The 20072-nt window shown below is 44.8% G+C and overlaps 1 protein-coding gene across 1 annotated transcript; it reads right to left on the bottom strand.

The window, feature by feature from the left end:
- Positions 1 to 330: 330 nt before the first annotated feature.
- On the bottom strand, positions 331 to 2747 carry LOC125513079 (uncharacterized). Its single transcript, XM_087527345.1, has 7 exons — positions 2263 to 2747; positions 2061 to 2156; positions 1550 to 1596; positions 1166 to 1188; positions 965 to 1080; positions 822 to 890; positions 331 to 600 (listed from the first exon to the last, which is right to left on the bottom strand). Exons 1-7 carry the CDS (start codon positions 2408 to 2410, stop codon positions 575 to 577), a joined length of 525 nt encoding a protein of 174 aa, XP_087383471.1. The 5' UTR covers positions 2411 to 2747; the 3' UTR covers positions 331 to 574.
- Between the last annotated feature and the right edge of the window lie 17325 nt (positions 2748 to 20072).

Below are 20072 nucleotides of genomic sequence, written 5' to 3'. Positions count from 1 at the left end.
GGTTGTTAAAGGTCATTAATGACCACAATCTGCTGGTCGTTGTAGGCTCCCTCGTTAAAAGTATAACGACCACATACCTTTTGTGGTCGTTATTCTTCTAACGACGGAATGGTGTGTGGTCGTCAATCCCAAGGTAATAACGACCATAATTGTAGTATTAACAACCACTTTTGTCATCGTTAATAATACTATTACCAACCACGCTCTCTTCACAATTTGATATTCTTCAGAACAACCTACATATAGTATAACTTTTCGTTCAACAATCACTTTATGTAGCATCCAACATTTGAATATTAACATCCACATTAATATAGAAACAAAAGAACCTGAATTGAAAAGATCATAGCCACTTTTATTAATAGACATACCAATATTCCGACATACAATTCTGGAATTAAAATATCATTTAAGAAATGGAGTCAAAATCATTCCTTATATAACCAATGTACTTGATAATATCTATCTGGAAAATGAGACAACTAGAAAAGAAAATATTATTAATCTTCACTTGAGGAACACCACCATTGTTTGAATGGATATCATTCTTCATCAGCTATCCCTCCTGTTGCTTCTATATATTATGGTGGACCATCAGTCCTACAAAATGTTGAGTAGTTTATGAAAGTCAGTCTTCTAAATAAATTGACACAAAATATAATAGTATAATGAATGTATGAACTTCATCATATCATTTCCCATGTCACCGTCATTGCTGGCATCAACTTCATCATTCATAGTTGCAATATGTTATGAGTGACTAGAAGACAATAAAGCGTAGAAACAATTATTGGTAAAATACATGATTCTTAGAAACGCACTTTTGGAATCATCTGCATCCCATTTTGTACTAAACAAGATTGGTGTATTTGTTGGCGCATCATTTCCATCTATGAAAAAAAGCAACCACATTATATCATCCCGTAGAAGATACTTGAATAATATTTTTATGTTTATGTAGTACCTTTTGTAGCTATCTTGTACTTCTTCCCGGGTTCCTCATATTGCTTATGAGGCCTGTGAGTAACCCTTTTCCTGCTGAAATCCGCTAATTTACTTGATTGCTCTGGCAAGGTCCACCTAGCAATACCTTGTATCAGTCCAGACTTGTTCAACTGTGAGTAGAAAGCATCTTTCCGGAGCTAATGCTGTCAAGTTTCCATACGTGTGATGACTCATTGTGATAACCTATACAGATATAGTTAGAAGTGTGCACAAAGGCTATACAAAGTACAATTAAATTAACTAAGTGAATGTTGATGTACTGAAAATGAATAATTGAATGCTAAATCAAATAAAGTACGTACAGAAGTACTTGTGTCACTGTTTATTGATAAGGTAAAAACTAAAACATGAAGCAAATCGATTACTACAGATTAAGACTTGCATTAACTAGTGGCATCATGTTGTTAGTACGATGAGTCAGTCCTTGTGAATTACAACAACCAAAAATTGTTGGCACCTATGTATATATGGCCAAAAAAAGGGTGCGGCACTGTTAATGTATTCCTTCTAATGAGCCACTTGATCAGGTGCTGTTAGCTCATACCCTCGTAGAGCTCAGGTTATATGCTTCCCGTAATCTTGCATGTGACCCTGTTGCATGGAGAACCAAATTAATGTATTAAGGAAACAGAACAAGTATGCTTCCCGTAATCAGCTCAGGTTGTTCTGAATATTTTATTGCCACAATTTAGCAATATGACATCTCACAGTTAACTTATATTTATCGCTGCACATGATGAATCATTCAGATTGACAAAGCAGATAGCATTAGTAGTCATCAAAATGCAAGCATCTACAGTTTTTCAGACTGACTAAACACACAACAACACTGCAGCTTGCTGCTGCAACCTTTTGATATATTCCTTGATAGTCTCCCTAACATAGTAATAATTAAATTCATTAGCAGATGGACTTATGAAGTTTCAGATTACGCGGCTGCACTCAAGGTATTATCTTCTTAATAATCTCCTGTGACGACTGTACGCTTACCTCTGAAAGAAAAAAGAAAAGAAAAAATAGACTCGCTAATGTCTCAGATCTCAAGCTAACCTCACCTGCGCCACCATCGATTTGCCGCCCTCCCATGTGCGCCCGTCGATTCATGGTCTCGCCCGCGCCTCCATCGCCCCTCACCATCGGTGTCTCTGGTTCTTTGAAAGGAAGATGCAGGTTGGCGGCTCAGAGGTAAGTAGAAATCTGCTAATTTTACTGGCCAGCGACGAAGGGGATGAACACAAGAGCACCAAGATGTCGAACCTGGTCGATTCCATTGCAGTAAGCTGGATGGATCTAATTTCTTTGGTCCGTTGCGGCTGTTGGCCTGTTGCGGCTGCCTCGTCGACCCGAGCCGCAAGTGCAGGCTTGAAGGCGCCTTCCACGCCGCCAATGCGGCGATGAATGCCATGTATCCTCGGCCACAAGACAGGGAACTTCCAGATGTGAGGTCGATGAAGAGGAAAATCAAAATAAACAGAAAATTTGGGACAAACCTTCTATGAACTTAGGGAGAGGATCTTGTATGTTGCTACGATGTTCCTCTGCTAGGCTGCCTCCAAGGCGAGATCAGGGTCACACTCCATGCCTACGATCTATGGGATGGGGTTGCGCCGCCTTGGTTCTCATGGACACGAGTCCTGGATAAGGAATAAACCTAACTTGTAGATTGACATATATCCTTCTTTCCCGAGATAAAAGATATAATCGTTAATTACTCCAAAAATAAGGTTACTAATCAACAACGACCACTGGGATACGTTAAAAATAATAACGGGCAGATCGCTGGTCGTCGTGAAGGTTGAGCAGGCCAAAGTTGGACGTGTGGCTAGCCCATTGTACTGCTAACGACCAAGCATTATCTTTTGATGGTCGTTGATGGCCTAATTTTTAGTAGTGTCAGGAGCTGCACGATGTCCATGCAGTCCTCCACCACATGCGGCTGCGGCGCCGGTGCCAAACCCGAGACAGCCGACGCCGGCGAGGACGGTATAGTCGACATTGTGGTACGTTTGCATTTGCGTGACTACACGGTGGTCCTTCCTATACAAGCTACACGTAATTACCGGCCGGGCACAAGCACATGTGCTCTGTTTAGTCACCCAAGGAACTCATAAACACAAATAACTTGGCACATCAGTGCACGTCTGGTACCTCGTTGCCTGTGTATATGTCTTTTTTTCGAGAGTACATGAATGGCGTACCACATGTTATAGAAGGCAGCAAAATATTTATAAAAAAGGTTTACAGATTTTATAAAAAAGTCCATCGGAATAAAGTTCATCAACTTTTTGAAAAAGATCACAAATTTGGGAGAAGTTCATTGACTTTGAAAAAAGTTCATTGATTTAGAAAAAAGTTCATAAATTTTCAAAAAAATTCATCAATGTTGAAAAAAATCATTGGTTTTAAAAGAATGCGGCCGCGTCACTTCCGCTCCCCACGGCCACTCCCGCCTGGTCAAGCCAAAGAAGGAGCCGGCGGCGACTGTCGTGGTGAAGCAGGAGCACGAGGCTATGGCCGCCGACCTCGAGAGCGGCCTCGCCTGGTCACGGCAGGACTACGTGGCGCAGGAAATGGAGCGCCAGCACCGCGCCCTGGAAGAAATCACCGCACGGCGCCGCGACAGCGATGAGGGTGGCATCGTCGTGCTCTCTGACAACGACGAGGAGGTCACTGCGCCGAGCCAGGCGGTCCGTAACGGCGATCCATGGCAGGGCTGCAGCCAGAACGCCCCGAAGGACGGAGCACCGAGCAACGGCGGCGGCGACGACGACAACGGTGGCGACAACTACACCGCCTTCTACAAACTCCTCGGCATGGAATAGGCCACTAGTAGAAAAGGGGGCAGCGGTCCAGGCCGGGTCAGCCCATTAGTCCCGGTTCAGTCTAGAACCGGGACAGATGGGGGCATTGGACCCGGTTCGTGAGCCCAGGGGGGCGGCCGGGCCACGTGGGCCATTGGTCCCGGTTCGTCAGGACCTTTTGGTCCCGGTTGGTGGGACGAACCGGGACCAATGGGCCTGGCTCCTGGCCCACCACCATTGGTCCCGGTTGGTGGCATGAGCCGGGACCAAAGGGGTGCCTTTAGTCCCGGTTCACGCCACGAACCGGGACCAATGAGGTGCCTATATATACCCTCGCCTGCGAGCAGAGCAATCCGGTGCTCTGTTTTTCTGGGCCGGCGAGGGAAGGGGTTTGTGGTGCTCTAGCTCACCTCCTATGCACATGAGGTGTTCGATGAAATGCCCGAGCCACACTAGTTAAGCTTTCTCCTCTCGAAGCTCGACCTCAAAGCTCCATTTTCCTCGAGATTTGTCTAGATTTAGCGGTCCGTCGCGCCCCACCCCCGTCTTCACCGCCGTCGATCACCCTCTCCGATCTCATCACCGACACTACCGTGGTGAGCCTCTTGTTCTTATCTTCTTTCTGAAAGGAAAAATATTCTTACTTGTATGTTTAGATAGATACTTGTATCATTTTCTTACTTTTATTATTGCATCTTATATAGTGCGATGGTTTTGGTATCCGCCCCCGTCGGCCCTCGTCCTGTCTATGATTCGGATGTGGTATATATATTAATCTTTATAACTATTGGTTTATTTATTGTTTATGAAAATTATGCGGACCAACGTGACATATATTTTATTTATCTAGGATGTATGTGAACCGGAAATTCCAACCGACCCTATTGTCGAGAAGTTAAATTTAGTTGAAGAAGAAAACAATTTCTTGAAGGAAAAAATAAAAAAAATTGAGGAGGAGAAGATGATATTGGAGTTGCATGTTGCGGATGTCGTCGATGATCACAAGATCAAGATGGATGCAATGCGCTTGAAGATTAGAAAGATTAGAAAATATGCCATTCATACCGAGGCTTGGTATCATTATGTCGTTGGATCAATTGTTACCTTGGTTGCGATTATGATTGCCTTTGTTTTCGCATTAAAATGTTTTACATAGTTTCAATGTATGGTTTAATTAATTAGATGCTCTGGAGAGCTATATGTTGTTAGACGAGAACTATGTATGTACTTTGCTTTTAATGTGATGATGAACTTCTATTAATTTGGACACTTAATTATATATAATGCACGCAGATGAACCGGCAATGGATGTACGGTGACAGACACACCTCCGAGTACATTAAGGGCGTGCATGAGTTTCTCGATGCGGCTGAGGCAAACAAGTAGAATGGTTTTATGTGTTGTCCATGCCCTGATTGTGGGAATACGAAGTCTTACTCTGACCGGAAAATCCTTCACACCCACCTCCTTTACAAGGGTTTCATGCCACACTATAATGTTTGGACGAGGCACGGAGAAATAGGGGTTATGATGGAAGACGACGAAGAAGAAGAGTACGATGACAACTACGCCCCCCCTGAATACCGTGATGCTGCAACGGGGGGAGCTGGTGAAGATCAAGAGGAACAAAACGATGTGCCCAATAATGCTGCAATGGGTGAAGTTGCTGAAGATCAAGAGGAACCAGACGATGTGCCCGATGATGATGATCTCCGCCGGGTCATTGTCGATGCAAGGACGCAATGCGAAAGTCAAAAGGAGAAGCTAAAGTTTGATCGCATGTTAGAGGATCACAAAAAAGGGTTGTACCCCAATTGCGAAGATGGCAACACAAAGCTCGGTACCGTACTGGAATTGCTGCAGTGGAAGGCAGAGAATGCTGTGCCTGACAAAGGATTTGAGAAGCTACTGAAAATATTGAAGAAGAAGCTTCCAAAGGATAATGAATTGCCCGACAGTACATACGCAGCAAAGAAGGTCGTATGCCCTCTAGGATTGGAGGTGGAGAAGATACATGCATGCCCTACTGACTGCATCCTATACCGTGGTGCATACAAGGATCTGAACGCATGCCCGGTATGCGGTGCATTGCGGTATAAGATCAGACGAGATGACCCTGGTGATGTTCACGGCGAGCCCCACAGGAAGAGGGTTCCTGCGAAGGTGATGTGGTATGCTCCTATAATACCATGGTTGAAACGTCTGTTCAGAAACGGGAAGCATGCCAATTCGATGCGATGGCACAGTGAGGACCGTAAGAAAGACGGGAAGTTGAGAGCACCCGCTGACGGGTCGCAGTGGAGAAAAATCGTGAGAAAGTATTGGGATGAGTTTGCAAAGGACCCAAGGAACGTATGGTTTGCTTTAAGCGCGGATGGCATTAATCCTTTCGAGGAGCAGAGCAGCAATCACAGCACCTGGCCCGTGACTCTATGTATGTATAACCTTCCTCCTTGGATGTGCATGAAGAGGAAGTTCATTATGATGCCAGTTCTCATCCAAGGCCCTAAGCAACCCGGCAACGACATTGATGTGTACCTAAGGCCATTAGTTGAAGAAATTTTACAGCTGTGGAATGGAAACGGTGTACGTACGTGGGATGAGCACAGACAAGAGGAATTTAACCTAAAGGCGTTGCTGTTCGTGACCATCAACGATTGGCCCGCTCTCAGTAACCTTTCAGGACAGACAAACAAAGGATATCACGCATGCACACATTGTTTAGATGACACTGAAAGTATATACCTGGACAAATGCAGGAAGAATGTGTACCTGGGCCATCGTCGATTTCTTCCGACCAACTATCAATGTCGAAAAAAAGGCAAGCATTTCAAAGGCGAGGCAGATCACCGGAAGAAGCCCGCCATGCATACCGGTGATCACGTACTTGCTATGGTCAATGATTTACACGTAATCTTTGGAAAGGGTCCCGGCGCACTAGCTGTTCCGAATGACGCTGAGGGACACGCACCCATGTGGAAGAAGAAATCTATATTTTGGGACCTACCCTACTGGAAAGACCTAGAGGTCCGCTCTTCAATCGACGTGATGCACGTGACGAAGAACCTTTGCGTGAACCTGCTAGGCTTCTTGGGCGTGTATGGAATGACAAAAGATACACCTGAGGCACGGTTGGACCTGCAACGTTTGCACGAAAAAGACGGCATGCCTCCGAAGCAGTATGAAGGTTCTGCCAGCTACGCTCTTACGAAAGAAGAGAAAGAAATCTTCTTTGAATGCCTGCTCAGTATGAAGGTCCCGACTGGCTTCTCGTCGAATATAAAGGGAATAATAAATATCCCAAAGAAAAAGTTCCAGAACCTAAAGTCTCATGACTACCACGTGATTATGACGCAACTGCTTCCGGTTGCATTGAGGGGGCTACCGGAAAACATCCGATTAGCCATTGTGAAGCTATGTGCATTCCTCAATGCAATCTCTCAGAAGGTGATCGATCCAGAAATGGTACCAAGGCTAAGGAGTGATGTGGCGCAATGTCTTGTTAGTTTCGAGCTGGTGTTCCCACCATCCTTCTTCAATATCATGACGCATGTCCTAGTTCATCTAGTCGACGAGATTGTCATTCTGGGACCCGTATTTCTACACAATATGTTCCCCTTTGAGAGGTTCATGGGAGTCCTAAAGAAATATGTCCGTAACCGCGCTAGGCCAGAAGGAAGCATCTCCATGGGCCATCAAACAGAGGATGTCATTGGGTTTTGTGTTGACTTCATTCCTGGCCTTAAGAAGATAGGTCTCCCTAAATCGCGGTATGAGGGGAGACTGACTGGAAAAGGCACGCTAGGAGCGGACTCAATAATATGCAGGGACGGGTATTCTTGGTCTCAAGCACACTACACAGTTCTACAGAACTCTACCTTGATGACCCCGTATGTCGATGGACACAAGAACAGTCTGCGCTCCAAACACCCGGAGCAGTGCGACGACTGGATTACATGTGAACACATTAGGACTTTCAGCAGTTGGTTGGAAGCACGTCTCAGAGGTGACACCACTGTTTGTGATGAGTTGTACTTGTTGTCCAGGGGACCATCTTTGACTGTATTGATTTACAAAGGATACGAGATAAATGAGAGTACATTTTACACGATTGACCAAGATCAAAAGAGCACCAACCAAAACAGCGGTGTCCGCTTTGATGCAACAACCGAGAAGGGAAAGGACACATATTATGGTTACATAGTGGACATATGGGAACTTGACTACGGACAAGATTTTAAGGTCCCTTTGTTTAAGTGCAAATGGGTCAATCTGTCAGGAGGCGGGGTACATGTAGACCCACAGTACGGAATGACAACAGTCGATCTGAAAAATCTTGGGTACACTAACGAACCGTTCGTCCTAGCCAATGATGTGGCACAGGTTATATATGTGAAGGACATGTCTACCAGACCGAGAAAAAGAAAAGATAAGGAAACGAATACATCATACGATGAGCCAAAGCGCCACATAGTTCTTTCGGGAAAAAGGGACATCCTGGGAGTGGAGGGCAAGACCGACATGTCTGAAGATTATGAAAGGTTTCATGAAATTCCTCCCTTCAATGTCAAGGTTGACCCAAGCATCCTGATAAACGATGAAGGTTATCCATGGTTACGACGCAATAAGCAAATGACACAAGCGAACAAAAAGTGAAGACTTTCTCCCACAACTATTATGATGATACCATGCCAAATTTGTAACAGACGAGTATGCTATGCCAACTTTTTCAGAGTTCATTTGAAAACTATGAATTTAGGTCGAATTTTCTCTATAGGTGCATCTATGTTCATTTTTTTAGTAAAGTTAATCACAAACTTGTGATTCACACAAATTTCAAAGAATTCAAAATTTAACTATTCAAATTTGAAAACTAATGGCACTAACAGAAAGTTTATATTTTTCTAAAACTAATGGCACTAACAGAAAGTTTATAATTTTGCTGACCTAAAAGCAAAAAGAATTAAAAAATAAAGCAAGAAACAAAATAAAATAAATAAAGCAACAAAGAAAACAAAAAAACTAAAAAAGTGTTTTCAAATTTGAAAACTAATGGCACTAACAGAAAGTTTACAATTTTTCTAAAACTAAAAGCTAAAAGAATTAAAGAATAAAGCAAGAAACAAAAGAAAATAAATAATGCAGAAAATAAAACAAAAAAACTGGAAAAAAAATTAAATATAGCAACAATAAGTATTTAATTCTAAGTAGAAACAAAAAAACAAAAAAACAAAAAAAGTGCCACCTACTGGGCCCCACGGCCTGAATACGACTAGAAACCCTACCATGGGCTAGGATTCAAGCCCGCGGGAGGCCTAGTAGGCCCACAGGCACAGATTGCAGTGTTAGGCCCGAAAAGCCGGCTTTAGAGAGGAGCTCGAGAGGGATGGCGCACCGCACCTTATAAACAGGTGCGCCTCCCTCTCAACTAGCGAGGTGGGACTAAATATTTGGGTTCGGGGCAGTACAGGCCTTTGGTCCCGGTTGTTGGCACCAACCGGGGCTAAAGGGGGGCATTAGTCCCGGTTGGTGGCACCAACCGGGACGAAAGGGGGGCATTGGTCCCGGTTGGTGCCATGAACCGGGACCAAAGCCTTTTCTATATAAGCAAACACTTAGCAGTTTTCGACCAAATCACGCACTTCTCCCCCGACGCCCCCTGCTCCTCCTCGTCGCCGTCACCGCCCGACGCCCCTGCTCCTCCTCGTCGCCGTCGCCGCCCGACGCCATCAGGCTGCTCGCCTTCGCCGTTGCTGCCGCCACCGACGCCGTCAGGCTGATCGCCTTCGCCGTCGCCGCCGCCCCCTGTGAGCGCACAACCCCCTCCCGTCCCGCGCCCCTGCGCCCCTCTCCTGCGCGGCCGCCGCGCCGCCGCCCCTGCCCTGCGCGGCTGCCATGCGCCGCCCATGCCCTGCGCTGGCGCCGCGCGCCGCCCAGCCGCCCCTGCCCTGCCCCGCCGGTGCCACCGCTGCCGCCATGCCCCTCTGCCCCGCCGGCGCCAACAATTTTTTTATTAGTTTATTTTTTTTCATATATATATATAATGTATGTGTATGTATGTGGCTATATGTTTCTGTTCATATGTTGCAATATGTTTTTTTTATTAGTTTATTTTTTTGTTCATATGTGATGTATATGTGTATGTGGCTATAATGTATATGTGTATGTGATGTATGTGGCTAGAATTTGCTAAATATATATGTTAAAAATGTTTTTTTTGTTCATAGAAAGTTTTTTGTTCATATATAGAAAGTTACAATTTTAGAAAAGTTTTATATATGCAAAAGTTACAATTTTAGAAAAAGAAGGATAGGAAAGAAGAAAATAAGAAGAGGAAAGAAAGAAGAAGAGGAGAGGAAAAGAAGAGGAGAAATAAATAAGAAGAAGAAAAAAGAAGAAAAAGAAGAGGAGAAGAAGAAAGGAATAGTGGAGAAGAAGAGAAAATCTCTTCTTCTCCACTGTTCCTTTCTTCTTCTCCTCTTTTTTTTCTTCTTTTTTTTCTTCGATCTTCTCCTCTTTTTCTTCTTCTTCTTTCTTCTTCTTCTTCTTCTTCTTCTTCTTCTTCTTCTTAATTTTTATCGGGAATGAGGTGTCGAGGATCGCCGAGGGGTCGAGGGTCGGGAACTAGGGTCGATGGTTCGAGGGGTCGAGGATCGCTCGACACTAGGAAACCTCCCGACCCCTCGGTGATCCTCTCGAACATGAGAGGACGAAGAGGATAAAAAAAGAAGAGGAAGAAGAAAAAAAAGAGGAGAAGAAAGAATAGAGGAGTTCTTCTCCTCTATTCTTTCTTCTCCTCTTTTTTTCTTCTTCTTCCTCTTTTTTTATCGGGAACGAGGGTCGTTGAGGGACATAGATGTAGTGTCGTCGTTGTCGATATACCCCCTCTCCATAGCTTGAACACGTGGGGGGGGGGTCGATATTACCCCCTCCTTGAAGCGTTCTCGAGGCCACCCCAAACCCTTGAAGCGTTGTCGAGGCCACCCCAAACCCTAGAGAAGCAGCGTCGAGGCCACTAATTAATATATATGATTCCTTACTATGATTAGCTAGCTATTTCTACGTTTGCCACTAATATATCCATTTGTCATGTTTGAATAATAATTGCCATGTTGTAAATATTTGTAGAAACTATGGACACCGCCCGAGACGAAGCAAACGAAGCGATGTTGAGGGACATAATCGCACAAGGAAGTGATGCCGTCTCGTTGTATCTCAACGACACCGATGGTCTGGAAGGAGAGGGTGAAGAAGCTGGCTCTGGTGACCTAATGCCGGTGCAAGAAGAAGAACGTGAGGACGGCTCCGGTGACCCAATGCCGGTGCAAGAAGGAGACCGTGATGACGGCTCCGGTGACCGAACCGAGTCCGGCCAGGTATATATATTAGTTAAGCCTGTGCTGACTAGCTAATTGATGCATTCATTGTTTTGGTATGTACACATATTAATTAAGTCTTTGCTCTTTTTTCTAGCCCTCCGGATCGAGCACAACTGAGGTAAAGAGACGAGGCCCGAAGAAAAAGTTGAGCTCAGATGAAAGGTTTGAGATCATAGCAATCGCGCCCGACGGCCAACCTATTGAACCCATCCGAACAAAGAAGGCATTTGTTGCTCAGTGCGGGGTTCTGGTTAGGGACAAGATCCCGATCAGCATCCAGCAATGGTTCAAGCCGGCTACAGAAGACCCTGAGGTGTCTTACGTCAATGATATGCAGAAAAATGATCTTTGGACTGAGCTGAAGACAAATTTCGCCCTACCGCCAGAGGATGATCCAGAGAAGCTAGTTAAAGAGCAATTAATCAAGTCTTTTGCTCTTAAGAGGATGGCAGACCTATTCAGGAGGTGGAAGAATGACCTGAATAGGTTTGTCGAGAAAAAAGAGACACCAGAATTCAAGGGCATATATGAGAAGATCAGAGATGACTGGCCTGCATTTGTGGCCTACAAGACATCGGAAAAGAGTAAGAAGATGTCGGCGACAAACAAGAAAAATGCTGCGAAGAAGAAGCTTCACCATCGCACGGGGTCAGATGGCTACCTCGTAGCCCGGCCTAAGTGGGCCAAGGCTGAGAATGATCTGGTTGAAAAAGGGATCGAACCAGAGACAATGGGCTGGCCAGACCGTTGCCGGACTTGGTTCTACGGGGCTGGCGGAACCTTGGACCCTGTAACAGGGAAGTGCATTTGGACGGATGAGCAACTTGACATACCCTTGAAGAAGCTTCGGTACTATATCGCTGCAGCGCAGAAAGGGACGTTCCTTCCAGACAGAGAGAACGACGAGCTCACAAAGGCCCTCGGAAATCCTGAGCACCCTGGACGGACACGAGGCACGCCAGGCTCCATTCCGTGGAAGGCTGGGTTTCCTGACGCAGACGGTTACAAAAGCCACGAGTGGAGGAAAAAAGTGCAGAAGACCGAACTCCAGGCGCTGCACGCAAGGGTACAAGCGATAGAGGAACGAGAAGCAAATCGCAGCAAACGACTTGCCGAAGCTTCCCCTGAAGCTACCCCGCCATCTCAGTGGAGAAGCAGCGTGGCTTCCACCGAGCTGCTTCAGCCGCAACTTGTCTTGACGGCTCCTGCCAGCTATCCCGTGGATGCTATCACGGAGGCTCAAAATTGCCACCTTATGACGCAATGGATTAATATGAAGGTCAAGGCGGCCGTTGGCTCTGTTTTTCCTAATGAACCCGGCGCAACTTTTCACTGCCGGCCGATTCCAGAAGGATATGCTAAGGTGATGGTGGATGAAATAACGGAGGGATTTGAGGACCTCCAGCTTGACCACCCTACCGGAGAAGGGGAGACTCGGCTGGGTTCTTCTCTGAGGACTCCATGCCTATGGCGGAAGGAGCTCATCAACCTTCCGAACTGGACGGCTCCGCCTCCTCCTCCTCCTCCGGCGAGTCAGGGCACTCCGCCTCCTCCACCGCCTCCTCCTCCGGCGAGTGACGATTAGGGCCCTCGGCTGGCTCCTTCTCCGGTGCGTGGCGGCACTCCGCCTCCTTCTCCGCCTGCGCCGGCGCGCCCGAGCAGCCAGCCTCCTCCTTCTCCGCCTCGTTAGCAAGGGCGGAAGAGACCCGCCGCCGCTCCGGCAGCTACTCCGGCGCGTCGTAGTCCTTCTCCTCCGCCTCGTAAGCAAGTAAAGAAGACGTCCACTCCGTCTGTTCGGCCGGCATCTAGCAGTACAGCCAGAGGCGGGAGGACATACAGATTCGGTCCTTCTCTGAAGACTCCAAAGAAGTTACCATACGAGAGGACCCCAGAGGAGAACGCGAGGATCGCGCGAACCGAGGTGGATGACTGGTTTCAAGGGTTGAAAGCAAAGAGACATCCACCTCCGGAGGAGAAGGTAGATCCGGTGAAAGTGAAGCGCACTCTGGCTGCCCTGGCAAAACCACCCAAGTCTCCGCCGAAAGGCAACTATGAGCGCATTATTGCAAAGACATGGGCCGAAGCAGAGCGGTCGGGAAGTACAGTCAGTGATCAAAGGCTGAAAGAACGACGAGCAGCTGGGAAACAAATTGCCCAGCTCGGTGAACAAGCGAAGCAATCGTGCCCCCCGCTCAAGGTGCCTAGCATCGATCCGAGGATGGTGCCCGGTTATAGCAATCTTGACGATTACCTGCCCGACGAAGTACATTATGATCCCATGGATGTGCAGATACACAGATACGAGTACGGGAAGCCTCTCGTCAAAGATGAAAAATCTCTATCAATGATGATGCGAAGATTGCATGATTGGTACTTGAAAATCTGCAGAGAGTCTGGGGGGGAGGAGTACTTTGTATGCGAGAGTTAAACCAGAGCATGACCTCTTTGGAATTGAACTGTTGCCTATTCCATTTGAGGAGTTCTATCAATTTTTCAATCAATTGGCCCTTGATAAAACAACGGTCACCTGCTACTGTCTGTAAGTACTACTACTTCTATCATTAAGTCTCTCTATATAGCTCAGCTCTTTCATTGCATGTATTTATAATTATCCTCACTATATTATGCAGATTGAAGATCGCCGAATTGAAGAAAAGACAAATCGGTGATATTGGGTTCGTTAACACATATCTCATAGATGCAACTGAGGTTGACAAAAGGCCCGAAGAAACCGAGGCAAACTTGCTACGATCATTCAAAATAAATGAACACAAAGATATAATACTCTTTCCTTACAACTTCAAGTGAGTGTTACTGTCTTGTGCATATTCGGTTTCCCTTATATATTAGTCCAGGTTATAGTAATGTAATTGATGAGTTATGCATGCGTGCGCAGTTACCACTATATTCTCCTAGAGATTATTCTTGAGAAGGGAGTAGTAACTATCTTGGACTCTAGACGAAAACATCCCCAGGAGTATGCGGACATGACTGAAATCCTCAAGAAGTAAGTTAAATCGATCATTATTCACCATATGAGCAACTTTGTTCATTTCCTGATATCAACTAATTGTTTTCTTTGTCCGGCAGGGTTTGGAGAAAATTCACCAAAAAAGCTCCGGGACTGCCGAAGGAGCTGCAAATTAGACACCCGAAAGTAAGTACTATAGTAGCATGTTCCGCGCATCTCCTAGTGATTCAAGCGCTAGTTTCATCAATACCATTTGGCATTCTTGCTTATCAGTTTGATTGACCTCTATTTCTTGTAAAGTGGTTGTGGTAGGAATAAGGGAATGATTTCTGTGGATACTATGTCTGCAAGTCCATCCGCCACACGACCTGTGAGCGGGGCGGGTACACTGACGAACAATATGAAGTGCGTAAATAACAATATTCACAATTTTATTTTATTACCATCATTTGTGTTGAGTTTCATTCATTTATATATATATATATATGTATTGACCCCCTTCTTCAAATTAGATGTTTCGGATGCGGAATGAACTCCTAGCATCAGATCGCATGCGAGCAATTCAAAAGGAATTGGCGGCATTCTTTCTTGACCACGTGATCGCTGAAGACGGAGAATACTATGTGGACCATGCGTCCATAATGTAGGAGATTATATTTGTAAGAGATAATTATTGTATATATGTAGCCGGTAGTATCGGACGATAGATATACGAGAACTTGTTGTTCGACCAATCTCTCGGAGAAGGAGAGGTGGTCGATATCACTTCTCTCTGTATGCATATATGTTCATGACGATCTTCTGTTTCCTTCGTTTGCTTACAAGCTAGCTAGCGTGTCTAGTCCTATACGTAGCGTCGACCAAGCACGGACATAAGAGAAGACACTTCTCTCTATTAATTAGCTATCTAACACAATATATGAAATACCTAAATTAACCCCCCAAAACCCCCAACACCCCCCTTTCAAAAAAAAAACAAAAACCCCAGCCACAGAAATGCTGACGCGTGGAGGTCTATTGGTCCCAGTTGGTGCCACGAACCGGGACCAAAGGCCCTCCTGCCTGGGCTCAGCGCGCAGGCCACGTGGAGGCCCATCTGTCCCGGTTCTGGTTAGAACCGGGACTAAAGGGTAAGGGCATTAGTAACGACCCTTTAGTCCCGGTTCAGGAACCGGTACAAAAAGCCCTTATGAACCGGGACAATAGGCCCGTTTTCTACTAGTGGGCGTAGTTTTAATGTTTTTTATGTATGTTTTTTTAGTCACCAAAATATAAATGTTAATCACCCAAATTTCGCCGAGTTTGGGCGTTTCAAATAGGTTTTGACCTTCTATCGTGCGTTCGCGACTAGAATCACATGATCCCCACGCCAAAAATTTCGCCGGCGGCGCCCCAAGAGGTGCTATTTTCATCTGAAAAACGTCCTTGGGGGACGAACGGCTGAAGATGCTCTAATAGCCAGCGTGTTGATGTGAGAACTGGTCGATAATAAATTATCTAAAGTAACTAGCCTCACGGGCGGCCAAGATGGTTACCGATGATAGCTAATGTTGGGGAACGTAGTAATTTCAAAAAATTTCCTACGCACACGCAAGATTATGGTGATGCATAGCAACGGGAGGGGAGAGTGTGATCTACGTACCCTTGTAGATTGACAGCGGAAGCGTTAGCACAACGCGGTTGATGTAGTCATACGTCTTCACGGCCCGACCGATCAAGCACCGAAACTACGGCACCTCCGAGTTCTAGCACATGTTCAGCTCGATGACAATCCCCGGACTCCGATCCAGCAAAGTGTCGGGGAAGAGTTCCGTCAGCACGACGGCGTGGTGACGATCTTGATGTACTACCATCGTAGGGCTTCGCCTAAGCACCGCTACAATATTATCAAGGATTATGGTGGAAGGGGGCACCGCACACGGCTAAGAATATGGTCACGTGGATCAACTTGTGTGTCTAGGGGTGCCCCCTGCCCCCGTATATAAAGGATCAAGGGGGGGTGCGGCCGGCCAGGAGGAGGGCGCGCCAGGAGGAGTCCTACTCCCACCGGGAGTAGGATTCCCCCCTTTCCTAGTTGGAATAGGATTCGGGAGGGGGAAAGAGGAGAGAGAGAAGGAAGGGGGGAGCCGCCCCCTTCTCCTTGTCCTATTCGGACTAGGGGGGAGGGGCGTGCGGCCCAGCCCTGGCCACCTCTCATCTCTTCCACTAAAGCCCACTAAGGCCCATATACCTCCCGGGGGGTTCCGGTAACCTCCCGGTACTCCGGTAAAATCCCGATTTCACCCGGAACACTTCCGATATCCAAATATAGGCTTCCAATATATCAATCTTTATGTCTCGACCATTTGGAGACTCCTCGTCATGTCCATGATCACATCCGGGACTCCGAACAAATCTTCGGTACATCAAAATGCATAAACTCATAATATAACTGGCATCGAAACCTTAAGCGTGCGGATCCTACGGGTTCGAGAACAATGTAGACATGACCGAGACACGTCTCCGGTCAATAACCAATAGAGGAACCTGGATGCTCATATTGGCTCCCACATATTCTACGAAGATCTTTATCGGTCAGACCGCATAACAACATACGTTGTTCCCTTTGTCATCGGTATGTTACTTGCCCGAGATTCGATCGTCGGTATCTTAATACCTAGTTCAATCTCGTTACTGGCAAGTCTCTTTACTCGTTCCGTAATACATCATCTCACAACTAACTCATTAGTTGTAATGCTTGCAAGGCTTATGTGATGTGCATTACCGAGAGGGCCCAGAGATACCTCTCCAACAATCGGAGTGACAAATCCTAATCTCGGAATACGCCAACCCAACATGTACCTTTGGAGACACCTGTAGAGCTCCTTTATAATCACCCAGTTACGTTGTGACGTTTGGTAGCACACAAAGTGTTCCTCCGGTAAACGGGAGTTGCATAATCTCATAGTCATAGGAACATGTATAAGTCATGAAGAAAGCAAGAGCAACATACTAAACGATCGAGTGCTAAGCTAACGGAATGGGTCAAGGCAATCACATCATTCTCCTAATGATGTGATCCCGTTAATCAAATAACAACTCTTTGTCTATGGTTAGGAAACATAACCATCTTTGATTAATGAGCTAGTCAAGTAGAGGCATACTAGTGACACTCTGTTTGTCTATGTATTCACACATGTATTATGTTTCCGGTTAATACAATTGTAGCATGAATAATAAACATTTATCATGAAATAAGGAAATAAATAATAACTTTATTATTGCCTCTAGGGCATATTTCCTTCAGTCTCCCACTTGCACTAGAGTCAATAATCTAGTTCACATTGCAATGGGATTTAGCACCAATAGTTCACATCATTATGTGACCAACACTCAAAGGGTTTACTAGAGTCAATAATCTAGTTCACATCGCTATGTGATTAACAGCCAAAGAGTACTAAGGTGTGATCATGTTTTGCCTGTGAGAGAAGGTTAGTCAACGGGTCTGCTATATTCAGATCCGTATGTATTTTGCAAATTTCTATGTCAACAATGCTCTGCACGGAGCTACTATAGCTAATTGCTCCCACTTTCAATATGTATCTAGATTGAGACTTAGAGTCATCTAGATCAGTGTCAAAATTTGCATCGACGTAACCCTTTACGACGAACCTTTTTGTCATGTCCATAATCGAGAAATATATCCTTATTCCACTAAGGATAATTTTGACCGCTGTCCAGTGATCTACTCCTAGATCACTATTGTACTCCCTTGCCAAAATCAGTGTAGGGTATACAATAGATCTGGTACACAGCATGGCATACTTTATAGAACCTATGGCTGAGGCATAGGGAATGATTTTCATTCTCTTTCTATCTTCTGCCGTGGTTGGGCTTTGAGTCTTACTCAATTTCACACCTTGTAACACAGCCAAGAACTCTTTTCTTTGACTGTTCCATTTTGAACTACTTCAAAATCTTGTCAAGGTATGTACTCATTGAAAAAACTTATCAAGCGTCTTGATCTATCTCTATAGATCTTGATGCTCAATATTTAAGCAGCTTCACCGAGGCCTTTCTTTGAAAAAAATCCTTTCAAACACTCCTTTATGCTTTGCAGAATAATTCTACATTATTTCCGATCAACAATATGTCATACACATATACTTATCAGAAATGTTGTAGTGCTCCCACTCACTTTCTTGTAAATACAGGCTTCACCACAAGTCTGTATAAAACTATACAACTCTTCTTTAAATCCATTAAGGAATGTAGTTTTGTTTATCCATTTGCCAGATTTCATAAAAATGCGGCAATTGATAACATGATTTGGACAGACTTAAGCATCGCTACGAGTGAGAAAATTTCATCGTAGTCAACACCTTGAACTTTGTCAAAAACCTTTTTCGACAAGTCTAGCTTTTAGATAGTAACACTACTATCAGCGTCCGTCTTCCTCTTGAAGATCCATTTAATTTCTATGGCTTGCCGATCATCGGGAAAATCCATCAAAGTCCACACTTTGTTCTCATACATGGATTATATCTCAGATTTCATGGCCTCAAACCATTTCGTGGAATCTGGGCTCATCATCGCTTCCTCATAGTTCGCAAGTTCGTCATGGTCTAGTAACATGACTTCCAGAACAGGATTACCGTACCACTCTGGTGCGGATCTCACTCTGGTTTACCTACGAGATTCGGTAGTGACTTGATCTGAAGTTACATGATCATCATCATTAGCTTCCTTACTAATTGGTGTAGTAGTCACAAGAACAGATTTCTGTGATGAACTACTTTCCAATAAGGGAGCAGGTACAGTTACCTCATCAAGTTCTACTTTCCTCCCACTCACTTCTTTCGAGAGAAATTCCTTCTCTAGAAAGGATCCATTCAAAGCAACGAATATCTTGCCTTCGGATCTGTGATAGAAGGTGTACCCAACGTTTTCTTTTTGGGTATCCTATGAAGACGCACTTCTCCGATTTGGGTTTGAGCTTATCAGGTTGAAACTTTTTCACATAAGCATTGCAACCTCAAACTTTAAGAAACGACAGCTTAGGTTTCTTGCCAAACCATAGTTCATACGGTGTCGTTTCAACGGATTTAGATGGTGCCCTATTTAACGTGAATGCAGCTATCTCTAATGCATAATCCCAAAACGATAGTGGTAGATTGGTAAGAGACATCATAGTTCGCACCATATCTAATAAAGTACGGTTATGACGTTCGGACACACCATTATGCTGTGGTGTTCCAGGTGGCGTGAGTAGTGAAACTATTTCACATTGTTTTTAACTGAAGGTCAAACTCGTAACTCAAATATTTTACTTCTGCGATCATATCGTAGAAACCTTTTTTTTTGTTACGATGATTCTCCACTTCACTCTGAAATTCTTTGAACTTTTCAAATGTTTCGGACTTGTGTTTCATCAAGTAGATATACCCATATCTGCTCAAATCATCTATGAAGGTCAGAAAATAACGATACCCGCCGTGAGCCTCAACACTCATCGGATCACATACATCAGTATGTATTATTTCTAATAAGTCAGTTGCTCGCTCCATTGTTCTGGAGAACGGAGTCTTAGTCATCTTGCCCATAAGGCATGGTTCGCAAGCATCAAGTGATTCATAATCAAGTGATTCCAAAATCCAATCAGCATGGAGTTTCTTCATGCGCTTTACGCCAATATGACCTAAACGGCAGTGCCACAAATAAGTTGCATTATCATTATTAACTTTGCATCTTTTGTCTTCAATATTATGAATATGTGTATCACTACGATCGAGATCCAATGAACCATTTTCATTGGGTGTGTAACCATATAAGGTTTTATTCATGTAAATAGAACAACAATTATTCTCTAACTTAAATGAATAACCGTATTGCAATAAACATGATCAAATCATATTCATGCTCAACGCAAACACCAAA

This window comes from Triticum urartu, chromosome 6A (assembly GCF_056163025.1).
Source record: "Triticum urartu cultivar PI428250 chromosome 6A, HENAU_Tu73, whole genome shotgun sequence".
Lineage (NCBI taxonomy): Eukaryota > Viridiplantae > Streptophyta > Magnoliopsida > Poales > Poaceae > Triticum > Triticum urartu.
Note: the sequence above shows the minus strand (reverse complement) of the source record. Positions and strands in the feature narration are given on the sequence as shown.

Bases quoted from the DNA above. Each gene is read 5' to 3' on its own strand.
- LOC125513079 (XM_087527345.1), bottom strand. From the start codon at position 2,410: ATGGCATTCATCGCCGCATTGGCGGCGTGGAAGGCGCCTTCAAGCCTG. The intron at 2,157-2,262 runs GTTCGACATCTT...TTCCTTTCAAAG, and splicing joins ACTGCAATGGAATCGACCAG to AACCAGAGACACCGATGGTG. The intron at 1,597-2,060 runs GTGAGGTTAGCT...TCCATGCAACAG, and splicing joins GCAAATCGATGGTGGCGCAG to GGTCACATGCAAGATTACGG.